This window comes from Oryctolagus cuniculus, chromosome 11, assembly GCF_051225735.1.
Source record: "Oryctolagus cuniculus isolate XC-2025 breed Fujian yellow rabbit chromosome 11, ASM5122573v1, whole genome shotgun sequence".
Classification (NCBI taxonomy): Eukaryota; Metazoa; Chordata; class Mammalia; order Lagomorpha; family Leporidae; genus Oryctolagus; species Oryctolagus cuniculus.
The window spans coordinates 7,001,603-7,020,147 of record NC_142877.1 but is presented as its reverse complement, the minus strand read 5'-3'; the positions used below and the strand labels follow the sequence as shown (position 1 = coordinate 7,020,147).

General features: G+C 43.4%; 1 protein-coding gene across 4 annotated transcripts in view; it reads left to right on the top strand.

Moving 5' to 3' along the window:
• DOK5 (docking protein 5) overlaps positions 1–18,545 on the top strand; it is a 158,333-nt gene that overhangs the window by 48,308 nt on the left and 91,480 nt on the right. The window contains exon 1 of one of the 4 annotated variants that reach the window (XM_089306995.1): positions 519–16,900. The exons of the other annotated variants lie outside the window; for them this stretch is intronic. Within the exon in view, the coding sequence (XP_089163121.1) occupies positions 16,826–16,900 (75 nt within the window). The 5' untranslated portion in view covers positions 519–16,825. Of the gene's footprint in view, positions 1–518; positions 16,901–18,545 lie in introns of those variants that run through there. 4 annotated transcript variants of the gene reach the window in all.

The window sequence follows — 18,545 nt, the reverse complement described above, 5'->3', positions numbered from 1 at the left end:
AGCCATTATTACCCACGTGTGCAAGAGTAAGTATATCTCTACAAGTGGGATTGCTGGATCAAAGGCTATGAATGTTTTGGGGGCATGATTTTGCCAAATTACCCTTCTTGGCAGTTGTCTGAACCGCACTTCCATCTGTTGCAAACCCCCTGAGGCATCATTTCTCTCTGGACCGCATGTGAAGGATAGCTATGACTCCCTGATGATCGGGTTTTTTAATCTTACAGAGAATGTGAGGCATAACTCATCAAGTTTGCATTATGTTACTTGCTGAGAACCAAATTTGTTGCCCACCATTAAAAAGTATCTGAAATTACATTATGGATTTTTATGTTTGTGTCGATTCATTTTGGTCCATCACATGGTGTTGGAAAACCATTATGTTGAAGCTTAAAATTCTCACTCAGAGAAGTCTTGAATAAATTTTGATTATAGGACTTTTGCTCCAAAAGACAAAGATTGCACTAGAATGTGGCTTAAAGATAGGGAAGCACTTAAATTTGGGACGAGTTTTGGGAAAATCCACCATAGATGGACACCTCAGGATAAATTGTTGTTGTGGGGAACAGATCACCAGTGTGACTTCATTTTGAATGAACCAGAGTGGGAGACTACTCCAGAGCTTCATAATAACAGCTCTTCCCGGTGGTCCAGAATACAAGGAACTCAGAAGTCGAGCCATCTGTCTTCGTATGTTGGTATTAGAGACAAAGGTTTTGGGAAATTGGCTTCCAATTCCTTTCTCATGCAAAGACTACCACTTTCTTTGTATCCTTTGTAGAAACAAAGACAAATCCAGTCAAATTGCGCAGAAACAAATTTCTACAAAAACCGGAGAAGGAATGTAGATGAGTGTTGTGGGCTCTATGGACAACGCTAGCTATTGATGCTCTAAGTCTGGGATTCATTGATTTCTTGGTTCCGCTGGGGAACTGTTTGCTTGTGTATGAGCTGATTAATTAGAGTAGTACATAAAGCTGGCTGTACCCCTCACAGAGCTTGAAGTCTAAAGAGAGATCATTAAACAGTTACCATAAAGTACACAGTTTGCTTATGGCGGGGAGTCAGGAGGCTCTGGACGTAATTTATGTACACATCAAGTGTGTACTGAGTACCCCCAACACGGCGCGCGTTGTGTTGGAGCTGGGGACAAAACAAGGAAGAATCCACACAGACACCCCCCACTCCTGGAGGGTACGCTCTAGTGAGAGTGTCTGTCATTTATCAAATGCTTAGGATGTGCCAGGCTTTATCCCAAGTTGCTTTAAATGTAGTAATAACTCACTGGACTCTCCCAAAAGCCCAATGCATAGGCACTATTTTTTTTTATTTTTTATTTTTATTTTTTTGACAGGCAGAGTGGACAGTGAGAGAGAGAGACAGAGAGAAAGGTCTTCCTTTGTTGTTGGTTCACCCTCCAATGGCCACCGCGGCCGGTGCGCTGCAGCCAGCGCACCGCACTGATCCGATGGCAGGAGCCAGGTGCTTCCTCCTGGTCTCCCATGGGGTGCAGGGCCCAAGCACTTGGGCCATCCTCCACTGCACTCCCGGGCCACAGCAGAGAGCTGTCCTGGAAGAGGGGCAACTGGGACAGAATCCAGCGCCCCGACTGGGACTAGAACCCGGTGTGCCAGCGCCGCAATGCAGAGGATTAGCCTAGTGAGCCGCGGCGCCGGCGCGTAGGCACTATTATACCTAGAGGGGAAGGATGGAGATGTGGAGTACCTGCGAAGCCTGCACAGCATGCACATCTTGGAATCCACGTGAAGCCCTGCAAGGGGGCTCCTGAGGCTGTGCTCTTCACTGTGTCGCACCCACTTCTCTGCGTGCTGTGTGTGCAACATTGGCGTGGAGGTGGCAGGAAGAAGGACGAAGGCGGAAGGGAAGGCTTCCTAGAAGAAGTAACGGGAACCGTGAAGGAAAGACCGAAGTTGGGTAGCAGGGATGAGATGAGGAAAATTGCTGCACGCAGGTACAAGAAAGAAGACGGGGGTGGCTTCAGGAGAGAGGAAGGCTGGTGGCATGGGAGGTTGTAGGTGGGGATGGCCCCACAGCTTAGCACAAGTCTTGTAAGTCGCAGGCAGACTGGAGCCTTTATATGCAGGGCTGCTGCTGTTCCCAGCCTCGGCTGTGCTTCTGTTCCTTCTGACTGATGCTTTCTGTGTCACCTTTCCTCTTGTTTCCCACGTCTGCGTCGTTGGCAAGGACATTTCTGGCCAGCCTCAAGTTTGGGCCCGAAGCCAGGAGGCTCAGAGACCTGCGGTCTGAGAGGCATTTCCTGGGGTTTTGTTCAAACCTCCTGGGCCAGAACTAATTACTGCCACTTGAGTCTGAAAATTCTTTGAAGTTTTGAATGTCTTCTCCTGGGACAACAGCCACGTCTCAGCTTGAAAAACAAAGTGGGGATTTGTGTCTACCTGACCCCAGAGCGATCTCCACACTGTCGGAGTCGCTCGGTCATCTTGAAGTCTGGTTTCCAACCTCATACTTGCTTTTACTGCATCTGGCTACACTTTAGTTATACTTGTACATTGCCTCCTCATCAGCTGGACTTAACACCGATCAATTATTCTTTTTAAAACTGGGATACAGACTTTATTTTTGAGAAAGCTTTTGCTTATCTAACATCTTTTCAACATCAATACTGTTGACATTTGGGGTCATAAAGTTCTTTCAATGAGGGCTTTTCTGTGCATTTATAAGAATATTTAAAGGTAGGCATTTGGCACAGTGACTAAGACACTGCTTGGGACATCTGCATCTTACATCAGCAAAGGGCCTGGATTTGAGTCCTGGCTCTGCTTCTGATTCCAGGTTCCTGCTAACATGTAACACGCAGCATGTAATGGGTTCCTGCCACCCACATGGGAGACCCAGATGGAGTGCAAAGCTTCTCGCTTTGGCCTGTCCCAACCCCAGCTGTCACAAGCATTTGTAGATTGAACCAGATTGAACCCCCTGTCTTTTTCTCTTTCTCTCCCTCTCTCTGTTCATCTCTGACTCTGGTCTCAGCCTGTGGTATCTCCCAGCTGTGACAGTCAGATCAGTCTTCACAGTAGTGCCCTCTTGGCTATGGTTTCACTTTTATGTGGTTTCAATTACCTGGGGTCAACCACACTTCTAAAAATATTAATTAGATAATTCTTAAAACAATTCATGAGTTTTAGATTACATGCCATTTGAAGTAGTGCGACAAAATCTTGCACCACCCAGCTCCCTCCTGCCCAAGCTGTGAATCATGTCTCTGTCCAGCATATCCTCCCTGTATGTGCTACCCACCTGTCAGTCACTTAGTAGCCATGTTGGTCACTGTCGTAATATTATAGGGCTTATGTTCAAGGAAACCCTTATTTTGTTTAATAATGGCTACAAAGTTCAAGAGGAGTGGTGCTGACAGTTGGAATATATCAAAGAGAGTACAGTACCATAAGATACTGAGAGAGATGGGGCTGTTGCTGTGGCATAGTAGGCTAAGCCTCTGCCTGCGGCACCAATGCCCTGTATGGGTGCCAGTTCAAGTCCCGGCTGCTCCTCTTCACATCTAGCTCTCTGCTATGGCCTGGGAAAGCAGTGGAACATGGCCCAAGTGTTTGGGCCCCTGCACTTGCTTGGGAGACCTGGAGGAAGCTCCTAGCTCCTGGCTTCGGATCATCCCAGCTCCAGCTGTTGCAGCCATCTGGGGAGTGAACCAGAGGATGGAAGACCTCTCTGTCTCTCCCTTTCTCCATCTGTAGCTCTACCTCTTATATAAACAAACAAACAAACAAACAAATAAATAAAAAGATATTGAGAGAGAGAACAAGTGCTGCCATAAATACAGAATTCTTATTGTAGTTATATTTGTTTTATTTCCTTGTTATTGTTGTTAGTTTTTTACTGTGCCTAATTTATAAAATAGGCTTGTATCATAGGTAGGTGATATTGGAAAAATCATGGTAGATGGAGGTCTTAGTACCATCTGAAGTTTCAGGCATCCTCTGGGAGACTTTGGACCTGACCCCCATGGATCAGGGGCCACTGCTACGATTCTTCTCTCATGCTGGATGGTAGGTAGCACGGGGCATGACTGATTGTTTTTATGACCTGGGAAATACAGAGCAAAGGTGTTTTACTGCATTCCAATAATTTTAGATTTAGACTTTTTCTCTAATCTTTTATAGGTAATAATGTAGCACACAATTTAGAAAATAATAACTGACCTTTAGCAATAGCTAAACACTGGATGCCTTACACAAACTTAAGGAGATGTGCCATTGTCATCATTGTTTAACAGATGAAAACCCTGAAGCTCAAAAGGGCCAGTCGTTTGTTTGTTCAAAGTCAGATGGATAGTGATATTTTATAACCTGATTTCATCCCAAGCTTCCCATTGTTACAGCTTAGGTTGCACTTCTCTCAATATTGACTTTATGATTTAATAAACAACCTTTGATTTTTTAATCACTGTGTATTATTTAACTCAAAGATAAATTATTGCTTTTGATAAATAAAAGTCAAGTTAAAAGATGGAAGTTGTATTTCTGATTGATATTGTAATTTTAGAGAAAATTTGCTGGTGGCTGTTTTGAAACAGTGGTGTCTGGACAGTGGCCCGAGTAGCATGGCTTCTTCCTTCCTAACCCTCTCCCTGTGTCTGTGCTGGTGGTGACTTTGGAAAGTGCTCCTTCATCCTCAGGAGTAAATTCAATCCTTGAAGAATGAATTCACCAAGAAGATGGCAGTGTAGGTGGACTGCCGATGATGCGAAACCAGTGGTTCTGAAGATCTGCTTTGGATCAAACCCTGGGGTCTGAGCTCAGGCTGCAGGGCTGGGCCAGGGAGGCCTGAGTTCAGATTGTGGCCCTGTTGCATTTTAGGTGTGTGATCTTGGTCATGTTGCACAGTCTCTTTGCCTTGATTTTTCCTTTTTAAAAAAGTTGTGTATAGCTGAGTTATTAGGCCCTCATCCACACTGCTTGCTGGACAATTAAATGAGAAATTACATGTTAAATAAGAGGAAATTTTAGAAAGTTTGTGTAAAGGGGAAATAAAAGATAAATTTACTTTGGTACGAAAATTATTTAAATTCATACATATAAAGGATATTGAAAAAGTTAATGGAAAAGTCATATCATAAAATAACTGATTTTCACATTTTATACCAAAATCAACATATCTTTTAATCCTATTTTCCTTGAATTTTTTAGTTTTTAAAAAATTAACTGACTTTTTATTATTTGAAAGGCAGGGGCATGGACAGAGACAGAGAGATCTGCCATCCACTGGTTCATGCCCCAAATGCTTGCAACACCTAGGGCTGGATCTGGCACCTGCATGTGGGTGGCAGGGACCCAGCTACCTGAGTGACCGCCTGCTGCCTCCCAGGGTGCACATTAGCAGGAAGATGGACTAGGAATAGGAGTCAGGACTCGAACTCAGGCCCTCTGATGTGGGACGCCAGTGTCCCGGAGGCGTCTTAGCTGCTCTGTCGAATGCCTACTGCCACACAGACTTTATTTAAAGTGGCCTAGTACCTCACTGAGCACCCATGACAGGAAGTAATGAAGGCCGGTGAGGATGATGATGATGTACCAGCATAATAAATTGTTAGTATATTGGCCGTGTTCAGTATCTCTCATCCTTAAAAAAAGACACAAAACAAAAAACACCTTGCACATAATTTCAGTTTGACATCTCTTCACAGCAAGAACAGATTTTGCAAACACGTTTCTTCACTGTAAATTGCCCATGAAAATCTGCTGCTGTTTCCTCGATAGCCACCCAGGCTCCCTTCTCTTGAATTCTTGGCTTAAATTTTTTTTACATCCTGACCATTATTCTTCAGCTGTCTGCCCTTTGCGGGTAACATCTGTTCCTCGTGTGTGTGTGTGTTAAGAGTGCTTTCTCAACCATGGAATTCATTTCTCTTCCTTTCGGAGAGAGTGACATTCTAATTTTCTGTACTGAGCCCTTGGACAGAAGGACTTTAACTCAGCATTGCTCCAATAATGTAGAGGGTGGAGGGTGGAGGGCCCTGCCCTGCTTCTGGAATCATTATCTTGATTCTGGTTCAAAATAGTCAGTTTTAGTGAAAACGCCTTAATTAATTAATTAATTTATTTTTTGCCATGAGTGATTGGCATTTCCCCAATTTTGTTAGTGCCTGCTTCTCATTGGGGGGATGTACTTGTTTTAGTGTATGTGGAAATTCATTCATTTTGAGGTTCCGTGGTTTTAGAACAAAACCCAGTGATGTTGGAAAACACTGACATGACGAATGACCACTGGTGCCTTTCTCCACAGTATAAAAAAATAACATTTTTTGGAATGACTTTTTAAATAAAAACTATGTTACATAATTATTTAAAAGAATATTTGTTTTAAAACAGTGTTTCTTGAAATGATCTGAATGTTGTATTCTGTGTATCCTGGTTTTTATTTTATGTCTTTGTCTCATATAGAGATGCTGATTTGGAAAAGTTAGACCCATTCTGATACTGTTTGTTTTTTTATTATTTTTTTAAAGATTTATTTATTTATTTGAAAGTCAGAGTTACACATAGAGAGAAGGAGAAGCAGAGAGAGAGAGAGACAGAGAAAGAGAGGTCCTCCATCTGCTGGCTCACTCTCTGATTGGCCACAATGGCTGCAGCTGTGCTAATCCAAAGCCAGGAGCTTCCTCCAGATCTTCCCACATGAGTGCAGGAGCCCAAGGACTTGGGCCATCTTCCACTGCTTTTCCAGGCAACAGCAGAGAGCTGTATTGGAAATGGAGGAGCTGGGGCTCGAACTGATGCCCATATGGGATGCCAGCACTGCAGGCGGCGGCTTTACCCGCTACGCCACAGTGTCGGCCTCTCTGATGCTCTTTAATACTCAAATCCAAAGGCATCATTAATGAAATTCTAAGAACCTCATGAATTCTTGCTACGGCTTTCCACCATTCATTTATTTGCTCATTTGTTTAGTTAGCCATTCAAAAATAAGGAAATTAGAACTTAGTGCTCTCTTAGGCCTTGTGGTCCCAAAGTGGTTAAGATAAAAATATGTATTTTTTTATATTTTAAGGAAGGAGACAAAAAATAGAAATGCAGACAAGTCAGTAAGCAACATTACTTCCGATATTGATTTAAAGTCAACGTGGGAGGCCTGGGGGTACTTTATGGTTGGTAGGTGAGGAAGTTTCTCTTGAGATGACAGCATCGTGTAGATTGTGAATGAATTAATGGCCTCAATTACTACCTTAATCTTTACCCTGAGACTTTATTGTGCTCAACCACTCTGAGTCTAGGCTTAATCATGAATGATGAAGTATTAGCAAACCTGACATAAGCAAAGGTATATAAAAGCATTTATAGCCTTTCATTTCCAGGAATGGTGGGTAGATGAGACTATAAACTCATGACTGTGTATATAAATCCAACTTGAGAAGATCTGAAAGGCAGAGAAAAGAGCGGTTGGCTGACTTTGGCCTCACATATCCCACTTCTGGAACTGCAGAAGTTAGCAACCCCGAAACACCAACAACACAGAAAAAAAAAAGCCCAACAAGAGCCTTCTCTCTCTGGCCAGAGAACCAGGAAAGATGACAGCCTAGTAAGACAAAATTTCTAGATAATAACTGCTGACAACAGCCGGGCACCACAGAAAAGACCATGGCTCCACCCTCATCCATGAAGGCAGAGTGAGAGACCTAGACTTCCAACCATCTGAGTCAATGGTTAGGTGGCTCAACACCTCACCCAGGGAGTATCTACAAAAGCCAAGTAGGGAGCCAGGCCTCCCATTCTTGTTGTAGCAGTGTTAGAGGGATCCAGAGAGAATATGTTTAGCTAAGATACAAACTCTCATAGCATAATATCCTGAAATGCTCAGGTTCCAATAAATTTTCTCATCACACTAAGAATCCATAGGATCTGAAACAATGGATGCCAACCTGGAGATTATAGAAATGATAGAACTGTATGACAAAGACACTAAAGAAACCACATTAAGAATGCCTTAATGAGCAATAATAGACAGGCTTAAGACACTCTAAAAAATAAAATCTCACTAGAGAAACAGAAATTTTCCCCCAAGAGAAACATGAAGAAGACCCAAGTGCAAATTTTAGACCAGAAAAATACAATAACTCAAGTGAAAAGCTTAGTCAATGAGCTCAACAGCAGAATGGAAAGATGGAGGAAGATAGAACAAAAGAAATTTCTCAGTTGGAACAACAGAGAGAAAAAAAAACCCAAAAACTGAAGTTCTAAGACCAGTGGGATTATAATGAAAATTCTAATGTTCATTTTATTAGAGCTCAAAAGGAAAGAGAGAATAAAAAGTAGTAAAAATGTTCTCGAAGAAATAATGGGCGAAAGGGGTTGGCAGAAAGTTTACTCTTTTTTATTTTTTATTTATTTATTTTTTGACAGAGTGGACAGTGAGAGAGAGAGACAGAGAGAAAGGTCTTCCTTTGCCGTTGGTTCACCCTTCAATGGTCGCCGTGGCTGGCGCGCTGCAGTGGTGCACTGCACTGATCCGATGGCAGGAGCCAGGTACTTCTCCTGGTCTCCCATGGGGTGCAGGGCCCAAGCACTTGGGCCATCCTCCACTGCACTCCCAGGCCACAGCAGAGAGCTGTCCTGGAAGAGGAGCAACCGGGACAGGATCCGGCGCCCCAACCGGGACTAGAACCCGGTGTGCCAGCGCCGCAAGGCGGAGGATTAGCCTAGTGAGCCGCGGCGCCAGCCAGAAAGTTTACTCTTAAGTGCTCAAAGAAAGGCACTCTCAACCCTGAATCTCATCCCTAATGAGGAGTTGAAATGTCAAAGAAAACCAAAGAGAATTGGTCACCTTTGGACTTACCCTAAAAACTGTAATTAATGCAAGAGTTCAGAACAGAAGGGAATGTGTGTAGGAGGGGCTCCTGAAGGATCATGAGGGATGGAAGAAGTCAGCGAGTGAAACTGTAGGTGAGAGCAGCAGGTCTTTCTTCCCCTTTCAGGTTTCCTGGATTGTGTTTGACATTCAAGCAAAAATTCTATCACTGTCTGGGGGGATGACTCTGAATGTGTGTAGAGGAAGCAAGACAGTTATAAATGGGATATTTAGCATTCACTGAAGGGTGGTAAGATTGATCCCAGAGAAATGATGACTTCTGACCACACAAAAAACCTCTATGTGAACATTTAGAGCTGCTTTATTCTTAACAGCCAGGAACTGGACACAAGTTAGATGTCCTTCAGCGAGAGAAAAGGTAAACCAACGGTGATGCATTAGTATCAGGGAATACTAGCACGTGGATGAGTCTGCAGAGAATTGTGTTGAGTGCCAAAAGCCAAGTTCCGATGGTTGCGTACTCTATGATTACACTTACAGAATGTTGTTGGGGCGCTGAAATTATTTGAAAGGCGAGCAGATGACTGATCCCCAGATGATACAGAGACTGCGGGGTTGGGGTGGGGAGTAGCTGTGATGGAAGGGCAAGCAGTGATGGAAATGTGTGTGTCCTGACGTTGGTGTGTGCACTAATTATGATATACTATAGTTTCGCAAGGGGTGGGGTACCTTTTTCCTGCCAAGGTCCATTTGGGTATTTACGTAATCATTCTTGGGCCATACAAAATTAACAACTTAAACATTAGCCTGCTGTTTGTAGATTGAATTTCGAGTCCCGCCTATGGTTGCCTTGGCAGTGTATGACCGAATGATTTCGTAGACCTCATGTGGCCCATGGGCCAGATGTTCTCCACCCCTGCTTTGGAGAAAACTGGTAAAGGGTACAGAAGATTTCTCTCTAGTATCTGCTACAACTGTATGAGAATCTTTCATCATCTTCAGATAAAAAGATGAACTAGAACGTAAAAAAGCATTTACAAGGTCCTGCTTACTCTCTTGGGCTCCTGTTTGCTGCGGGAGAATAAGCCCCTGTAGCCTGCTGAGGAATCAGAGGCTGCCTGCTGCAGAACTGCGTTGTCCCAGGCCACCTCTAAACACGCCATGGCTTGACTGCTCACATGTGAATGAACTTGGCGGTGATTGATGAAGCCGGGTCAGATTAGCAGAACCGCCCACTCAACCGTTACAGTCGCAAGAAGTGATAAATGGTTGTTGCTCTAAGCTCCTAAGCGTTGGGGTGGTTTGATAGCAGGGGTTTCAGATGCACAATTTCTACCTGAGACCTGACGGAAGAGAAGTAGACTGTGTGAACGTCACGGGGAGAGAGTTCTGGCATAGGCTGTTATCCTTTGCCGGACAGCTCCTGGCTCCTGGCTTCAGATTGGCACAATTGGGGAGTGAACCAGCAGCTGGAAGACCTCTCTCTCTCTTTCTCTCTCTCTCTCTGTAACTCTGACTTTCAAATGAATAAATAAATAAATAAATCTTAAAAAAGGGAAAAAAATAAACTACTGAGATCTGTTAGTTAGAAGCTAGATAAATATAATTGCAGTGACGTCTTCCTGCAGTTTTCCTATTTGCTGTTACTCCCACTTTATAGATGTGGAGAACAGAAGGCATTGGAGGGAAGGAAAAAGGAACTTAGCTTTCTTTCTTAGTGCTGGGTCTGTGCACAGGGGTCAGCCTTGTGCACACCAGGGAGGGGTTTCCTGTGTGACAAGAATGACCTGAGAAATTCATGGTGGATACTGATTCCAGGAGGACTTTTTCAGAAATAGCATGACTCCTTTGGATTATATTGAAAATGCATGTTTACTACAGGCCATATATTTACAAGTGAAGAATATAAAGTGAAGGAAGCAGCCAAAAAAAAAAAGAAAAAAAAGTGTGGGGTAGGCAGTGGCCAGTACTGGCAGGTTCTGGAATGCCTGGTTAAGAGGCTGGATTCCACCCTGGAGGCAGCGGGCAGCCACAGGGAGGCTTTCCCCAGAGGAATGATGGGGCGGGCTTAGTGTTTCAAAGGTCAGCCCAGATGTTCTGTGGAAAGTAGATTAAAAATGGCAAGAAGGAAAGCAGGGAGTGCTCTGAAGAGCCGCAGGTGGTGTCTGAGGTTAGGGCGGAAATGAAGGTGTTGCTCTTGCAGCTAGGGGCAGGGGAGCAGGACTTGATGACTGATGGATTGTGTTAAAAGACAATTTTCAGAAACAAGTAAAGTCACGGCATGCAGACGCGGAGCGAACATGTGTTCAAGATTCTACTTAACTCGCTAATTGAATGAAGGAACAAAGCAGAATGTTGTAAGAAGTTCAAAGGGCAATTGAAAGAACCCACATGTTTATATATCCATAGCGAAGTGCATGCTCAAAGGAGGCAGGTCTGGCTTCATCCTGGGGGTGGGAAAATCAATGGAATCGCCAACAAAACAGGACAGGATTTGCTTCTTTACGCACAAGAGTTATTTCGCATTGCGATCAGCTACCTAAGGTTTCCAGAGTTGGAGAAGAGTTCCCACAAAATAAGAGGCAGATCATCCTGTAAAAGTGTTTCCTATGGAAGCACAAATATTTTTCCCCTAGAAGGGTGTGTGTGTGTGTGTGTGTGTGAGAGAGAGAGAGAGAGAGAGAATCAAATATAGTTCATAATCTTAATGAGCAACTGGGCCCTATTCCCTGCATGAACGTAAGAATAAAAAGCAAAGATAACCTCCTTTTTATACTGAATAATTTATGAGTGGCATTTTCTATAGTATGAATATTGTTTTACAGCATCATTTTTAATGATGGCAGTTGTCCAGTTTACGGATATGCTGCAGTTAATTACACTGCTCCTCTGGAACACTTAGAGGATTTCCGGTTGTGCCAAGGACCCTATTCCCGTATGTTTGCATGTTTCCTTAGTCATTTCCTTAGAGCGAAGTTCCTAGAAGTGGTATTTCTAAGTCTAACTGTAGTCCTAACGCTGCCTCCTGGAAGGTTGTGCTGATTTAGTTCACCATAAGTAAGGGGTTCACATGGGTGGTTTATTGCCCATGAATGCTTTTTGAGTGTTTTCAGTCCTCTTTATACATATTTTATTTTATGATTCCTTATGGCACTTTTGCAGACATTCTTTACCTTGCTAGCCATTGTGCAAATTAGCATTTCTCTCCTTACAAATGAAAGGTCTATGCAAATCATTGGCATGGAATCAGATTGTTTACACATTAAAAAAAGATTTGTTTTTCCTTCATAAAATACATGCTTCGGATGCAGCTCATTATTTTTCTAAGTGGAATTGGTAGCAGCCTCCATGTAATGATTCAAGGATAGCAAAGAACTCCCTCCTTTGCACTCTTCTCATACCAACCTCTGAAATCTTATCACAGCAGAGTCATTAACAGGGCAGGGAAGTTTGAATTTCTTAGTCTCAGAGATGATTGGGCGGAGTCTGATATTGTAGCAGGAGAAGTTTGCAGGCAATGGGGTATCAAACTGCCTCCCTCCTTTGTCCTGTTTTTTCTCTGGTTACAGTTTCTTCCCTTGACTTCTAGGTTGTCACAGTCAGCATCATTGTCTGTGCTGTTGGAGAGTCTTTGCACTGTGGTGTTTTCAGCCATCTGAAGATGATGGAGGAGTCTGAGATCTGAGTGGGCAGCCTTAGTCGAAAGGGAGTGGTCAGGTGCTCATGGAGAAGTGGCGGTTCAGCCCCAGGGAGTGGCCTCACGGGCCAGCAGGGAGTCCAGGACCCAGCACAGTTTGCTGCCGCCATGACTAAGGAAGCACAAGAGGCTGAGAGTTAGGTGAGGAAGGTCAAGGAAAACTGAGACTGGCACGAGCTGTGTCTAGTGTTGGACTTGCTCCCTGCACTTGGGTTTCTGGACTTCCATCAGGGAGACTGAGTAAGTTCTCACTTAGGAGAGAGAGTATAGAATCCTTTCCTTGTGGACTACAAGTCTAACTTCAAGTCCTGGATTAGTTTCCAGTTTCAGAAACACTTTAAAAACTATGACTGTAGGTGAACACTTGGTGCTACTGAACTTAAAATCATAAATGCAAATGTCACGCTGAAATAGATCAGCTATAAAATGGTCGTCCAGATGAAAGAACATATGGTTACAACTGAATGTCTCTTTTTAGACTATGATAAGCTTCAAATTAAACTTTTTACAGATGGCTCGACCCTCAGCATGAGTTTCTGCATCCCCAGGAATCCAACTTTTTTGGAAAAATCCTGGAGTAATGGTTAAGAGCCCGCTTTCCAGAATCAAGCAAACTGAAGTGAAATCCTGGCTTATTTCTACAGGTTCATGACCTTGACTAAGACCTTAGCTTTACTAGGGCTGTGTTTACTCATCTGTAAATAGGGGTGATATTAGCCTCGAGGATTCATTCAATGCTGAGCATAGAGGAGGCTCAGCATTCTGCAGTACACAGAGAAAGTGTGCAACCAATGCTGGGTATCAGTACTAGCCTCCTGGGTGAAGAAGAATTTTAGAGGGTAGGGCTTGAGAAATGAGTCTCATTTAGCACTGTGTGGCTGAGGATCTGTCTTTAGAGTTTGGAGAGAATGCTCCGAAAAGAGAAACCCAATGTGTTTACAGAAAAGGACTTCTGGCCAAATGGGAAACAGTAGTGACTTAGCTTTCATATAGTACAATGACTACGAACACCTAACTATACCCTAAGGCTAGAGATGGAGAAACTAACAGTACTCTTCAAGATGGCAACCCCATTAATTATAGGGTGGTGATTCCCCAGTAGTGGAAGGGAGACTAGACAATTGTCAGAGGCATTGAAGAGGCTTCAAGTCCATGTTTCCATCTAATTTTATTGAGGTAAAACTTTGGCTTGTCAGGAGATGTGAAATATAGGGATTCTCATCTGTGGCAGTCCCCAGGAGGGACATATCCAACAGATTTTTATGCTCATCAAAGATGACCTGAGCTTAAAGAGCTGAGAGTTGAGAAATACTACTGTGGATCAAAGGTTGGCAAGCTGTGGCCCACTGGTTGAGATTTTGCAAATAAAGTTTTATTGGAAGGTGGCCACATCCATTTATATTCTCTGTGGCTGCCTGCATGTTGTATCTGAAGAGTTGAGTAGTGGCAGCAAGGACTGTAGTGTTCACAAATACTAAATTATTTACTCTTTGGCCCTCTATAGAAAGAATTTGCTGACTCTTGTGGTAGACTATAAAGGCCTAAATGATCACATCTTATTAGGCTGTTGTTTACTTACAGCTTACATGGAAGCATTATTCTACTTTCTTTTCTTAGGAATTTTGCTACCAAAACCTGATTTCTGTTATCTTCATCACTGTCCAGGTGGCCTCCAGAAGTATTATGGTGACTCTGATAAAGACTTGGTGATTGGCTGCTAATAAAATAGGAACTCTAAGCAAATTCTCAGTTGGCTCAGTTTAGCTGTGGAAATCATGGTGAACCTATGAAAGTATTCTTTGCTAGGAAAATAAGCCAATAAACATGTCATGGATTTTAAACCAGAGCTAAACGATTATTCAGGCTATCAAATTTTAAAGAAACAAAAAGACAGTGGAAAAAATAGAACAAATTTTTTATGGATTGGTGACAATTTAAGGCTGAAAATTAGATATAATAAAACCATCACCAATGACCAAATACACATGAAATAAAATTTTCATATAACTACTAATCTGCTTGTGTATCTGTTTGGGTTCTTGGAACTGTGTGATGTGCTTATCTGTGAAAGCTTTGGTAGTACTTTGTATGGATTGACTTGTTCAAATCAGGGGCTTTGAAGAAAATCACAAAGCCTCAGGAAAAAAAAAGAAAAGAAAATCACAAAGCCTCATAGTCTTCAAATTTGCAGTTTTAGATCAGCATTAATCTATGGCACTGGTTCTTATTTTGCCTCCCCACTCCCCCACCTGGGGACATTTGGCTTGTCTTGGTTGTTGGCTGGGGTGTGTAGGGGAGGATGTTACTGGCATTGATGGCTCGAGGCCAGAAACGCTAATAAGCATCCTACAATGTACGGGACAGCTCCACGCCCCTTGTTGGGGAACAACAGGAAACATCAGTGCTGAAATTGAGAAACACTGATGAATAGGCCATGAGATGTCTCAGCAAAAGATACTGTGATCACATTCTCTCCCAGTGTATTTATCATCAGCATTTTCTACTGTTTATGGCTGGTGAAACTATTCCTTTGGAATGAAATGTTCCTCATTTAAATAAAAACATTTGTTAGTGAGAAAAGTCAATCTGGGGGCATTTGCTGTGGCATAGTAGGCTAAGCCCCTGCCTGTGTTGCATCGCATAGGGGTGATGGTTTGAGTCCCAGCTGCTCCTCTTTAGATCCAGCTCTCTGCTTCTGGCCTCAGAAAGCAGTGGAAGATGGCCCAAGTGCTTGACCCCTGAACCCACAGGGGAGACATGGAAGAAGCTTCTGGCTCCTGGCTTCAGATCAGCGCAGCTCCAGCCATTGTGGCCATATGGGGAATGAACCAGTGGATGGGAGACCTTTCTCTCTGTCTCTCCCTCTTTCTAACTCTACCTCTCAAATAAATAAAATAAAATCTTAAAGTCAATTTAAGTAAAAATCTTAATTAAGTAATACCATAGATGTAATTAACTTTGTGATGTAAAATAATGAATGAAATAGTTGAATAAGTTAATTTAAACAGACTTCCATAAACTATTAAGTGAAAGAGGTATTTTCCTTTTTTCTTCAGGATTAATCCAACTCATTTCCATGTGTTACTATTAGTGAGTCTTCTTGTTTTATGTCCTGTTGTCAGCTGTCAGTTATCTTGGGCCTGTGTTTAGTCCTCTGGGTACTAGGTGGCTCTTCTAGCATTTGTAGGGCAGAGGGGGCCAGTTGACTCTGGCACCACAGTTTCCATTTTATCTTCACTGTCTCTCTCAAACGCAAGAGAACATCTTGTGCTGCCCTATTGTGAAGGCCGCCTTGTGCCTCTTATTGGAAATCATCTCAGAAGCCATGGCGAGCACTAGCGGGAGAATCCTCATTAGTAGTCCCACAGGGGAGGCACAAGGTCTGTGAACATTCTGTAAATATTCGTGGCAGTGGCTTGCAAATTAGGAATAAAATGGCTGGGGAACATGTTCATGTTAAGGAGCAAAGTTACGTGGCGCTACCAGAAAGGTTCGGATTTCGTAGACCTTGGTGGTTATGTAGGAACCCACATGCTGAGCAGTCCTCTTGAGTGATGCTAGCTACACTTGGAGCATCACTACCAAGGTGAATGTGACTGCTTACTCAGACCACTCTCAGCCTTTGTGTGCCCACTTCGCACTCAGCATTTGTGTGCAACACCCTGACATCTTCAGCTGCCTTTCGTTAATCAGATTTGCTTCCTTTGTCTCATAGTGAGCCAGCATGTTTTGGTTGATTCCATAGTGCCTGTCCGGAAATTTTTTAAAATTTATTTGAAAGGCAGAGCTAGAGAGAAAGAGAGAGATAGAGAGACAGAGACAGAGACCTTCCATCTGCTGGTTCACTACCCAAATGGCCACAATGGCTGGGGCTGGGCCTGGTGAAAGCCAGGAGCCTGGAAGTCCATCCAGGTCTACATGGTTGGCAGAGATCCACATACGTGGGCCATCTTCATCTGCCTTCCCAGACACATTATAACAGGAAGCTGGATCAGAAGTGGAGCAGCCAGGACTGGAAGTGGCATTTTAATATGGATGCCAGCCTTGGCAGGCACACAATGCTGGCTTAATCCAGCAGTGTTGTGTGTGAATTTATATGGTAGTATTTTTGCTGTTAATTGATTATAAGATTGCACATTTCCCACTACTACTAAACAACAACACCACCAAAAGAAAGAAAACAACAACCCCTCAAGTTGATATAGCGGTGTCAAAGAGGTACAAGCTGAAACTGAATAATCTTCAACTCCCCTTCAACAGCACCTGGAAATAAGGGAGACAGACACTGGCTCCCCTGAGCAGAAAATAAACAAATTAGAAGAAAGAATGTTAGGAAAGCTGTCATTACAGATGAAGCCTGGAAACGGAGGCATGATTGGAAAATGCGAGATCTCATCCTCGGTAAAAATATGTTCTTTTCTCTTACAGTGGCATGCTTTTTTACACACCTCTAGGATGTCCAGCTGCAGAATGCATTTTCTGGGGTTGCACAAAAGTGAGAGGGCGCCAGGGACAGAGTGACAGGAAGATGGCTGTTTGCCACACCCTGCATTTGGACAGGCAGAGTGACAGTCATTCTCCCTGTAGTTGCAGTCGGCTGATGCTGGTAGTATCTCAAGGAAGCCAAACTTCTCACCAGGTATTACAACACAAGCAAGGCATCCATAAGACTCTGCCTGAGAATGCTGATTTTCATGGCTGACTGCAGCCTGAAAAGGATTTTGTGCTTCCGCTCTTACCAATGGTTCCTCTTAAGCTGCTGAGTCTAGTGGTTAGTTACTTGTGCTCTGTAGGCATGGCACACAGGACTGAGGGAGAATGTAGATGACAGTTGTTAGATTTGGCTGAACTCTTAAGATCTTCGTGAGGGGCTGGTGCTGTGGCATGGTGGGTTAAGCTGCCGTCTGCAATGACAACATCCCATATGGGCGCCAGTTCAGTTCATAGCCTGGCTCCTCTACTTCTGATCCAGCTCCCTGCTAATGCTCCTGGGAAAGCATCAGAAGATGGCCCAAGTGCACTCATGTGGGAGACCCAGATAAAGCTCCCACATGAGTGAGAGGTTTTCCATCTGCTGGTTCACTCCCCAATTGGCTGCAATGGCCAGAGCTGTGCTGATCCAAAGCCAGGAGCTTCTTCTGGGTCTCCCATGTGGGTGCAGGGGTCCAGGGACTTGGGCCATCTTCTACTGCTTTCCCAGGCCATAGCAGAGAGCTGGATTGGAAGTGGAGCTGCTGGGACTCAAACCAGTGCCCATATGGATGCTGGCAGTGCAGGCGGTGGCTTTACCTACTATGCCACAGCGCCAGCCCCATTCTATGTCTTTTTAAAAAATTAATTAAGCATTTTATTCTGAGATAATTATAGATTCACATTCAGTTGTGAGAAATATTATACAAAGATCTGATACCCTTTACTCAATTTCTCTGGTAGTGAAGAATCCCAAAACTATAATAAACAGAGTCAAATCAAAACACTGTCATTAATACCTGATTCTCACATGTCTCATCTGTTTTCCATTTCTATAGTTTTGCCATGTTAAGAATGGTATCTAAATGCAATTGTATTATGTGTAGACTGTTAGGTTTGACTCTCTTTTAATTTTTATTTATACATAGTTCTCTGGAGATTCGTTCATCTTTTCATTGTGGAGTACTATTCCATGGCATAGAAGCACCATATTTCATTTAACCCTTCACCTACTGAGAGACACATGATTATTTCAGGTTTGGACTATTATGAATAATAACTTTTTAAAAATATTTTATTTCTTTATTTGAAAGCAGAGTTACAGAGAAAGAGAAGGGGAAAGAGAGAGAGAGAGGTCTCCCATTTGCTAGTTCACTCCCCATGTGGGTGCAATGGCCACGTCTAGGCCAGGCAGAATCCAGGAGCCAGGAGCTCCTGAGTCTCCCATGTAGGTGCAGGGGTCCAAGCGCTTGGGCCATTCTTCCACTGCTTTCCCAGGCACATTAGCTGGGAGCTGGATTGGAAATGGAACAGCCAGGACTCAGATCGGTGCCCATATGGGATGCCAGTGTTGCAA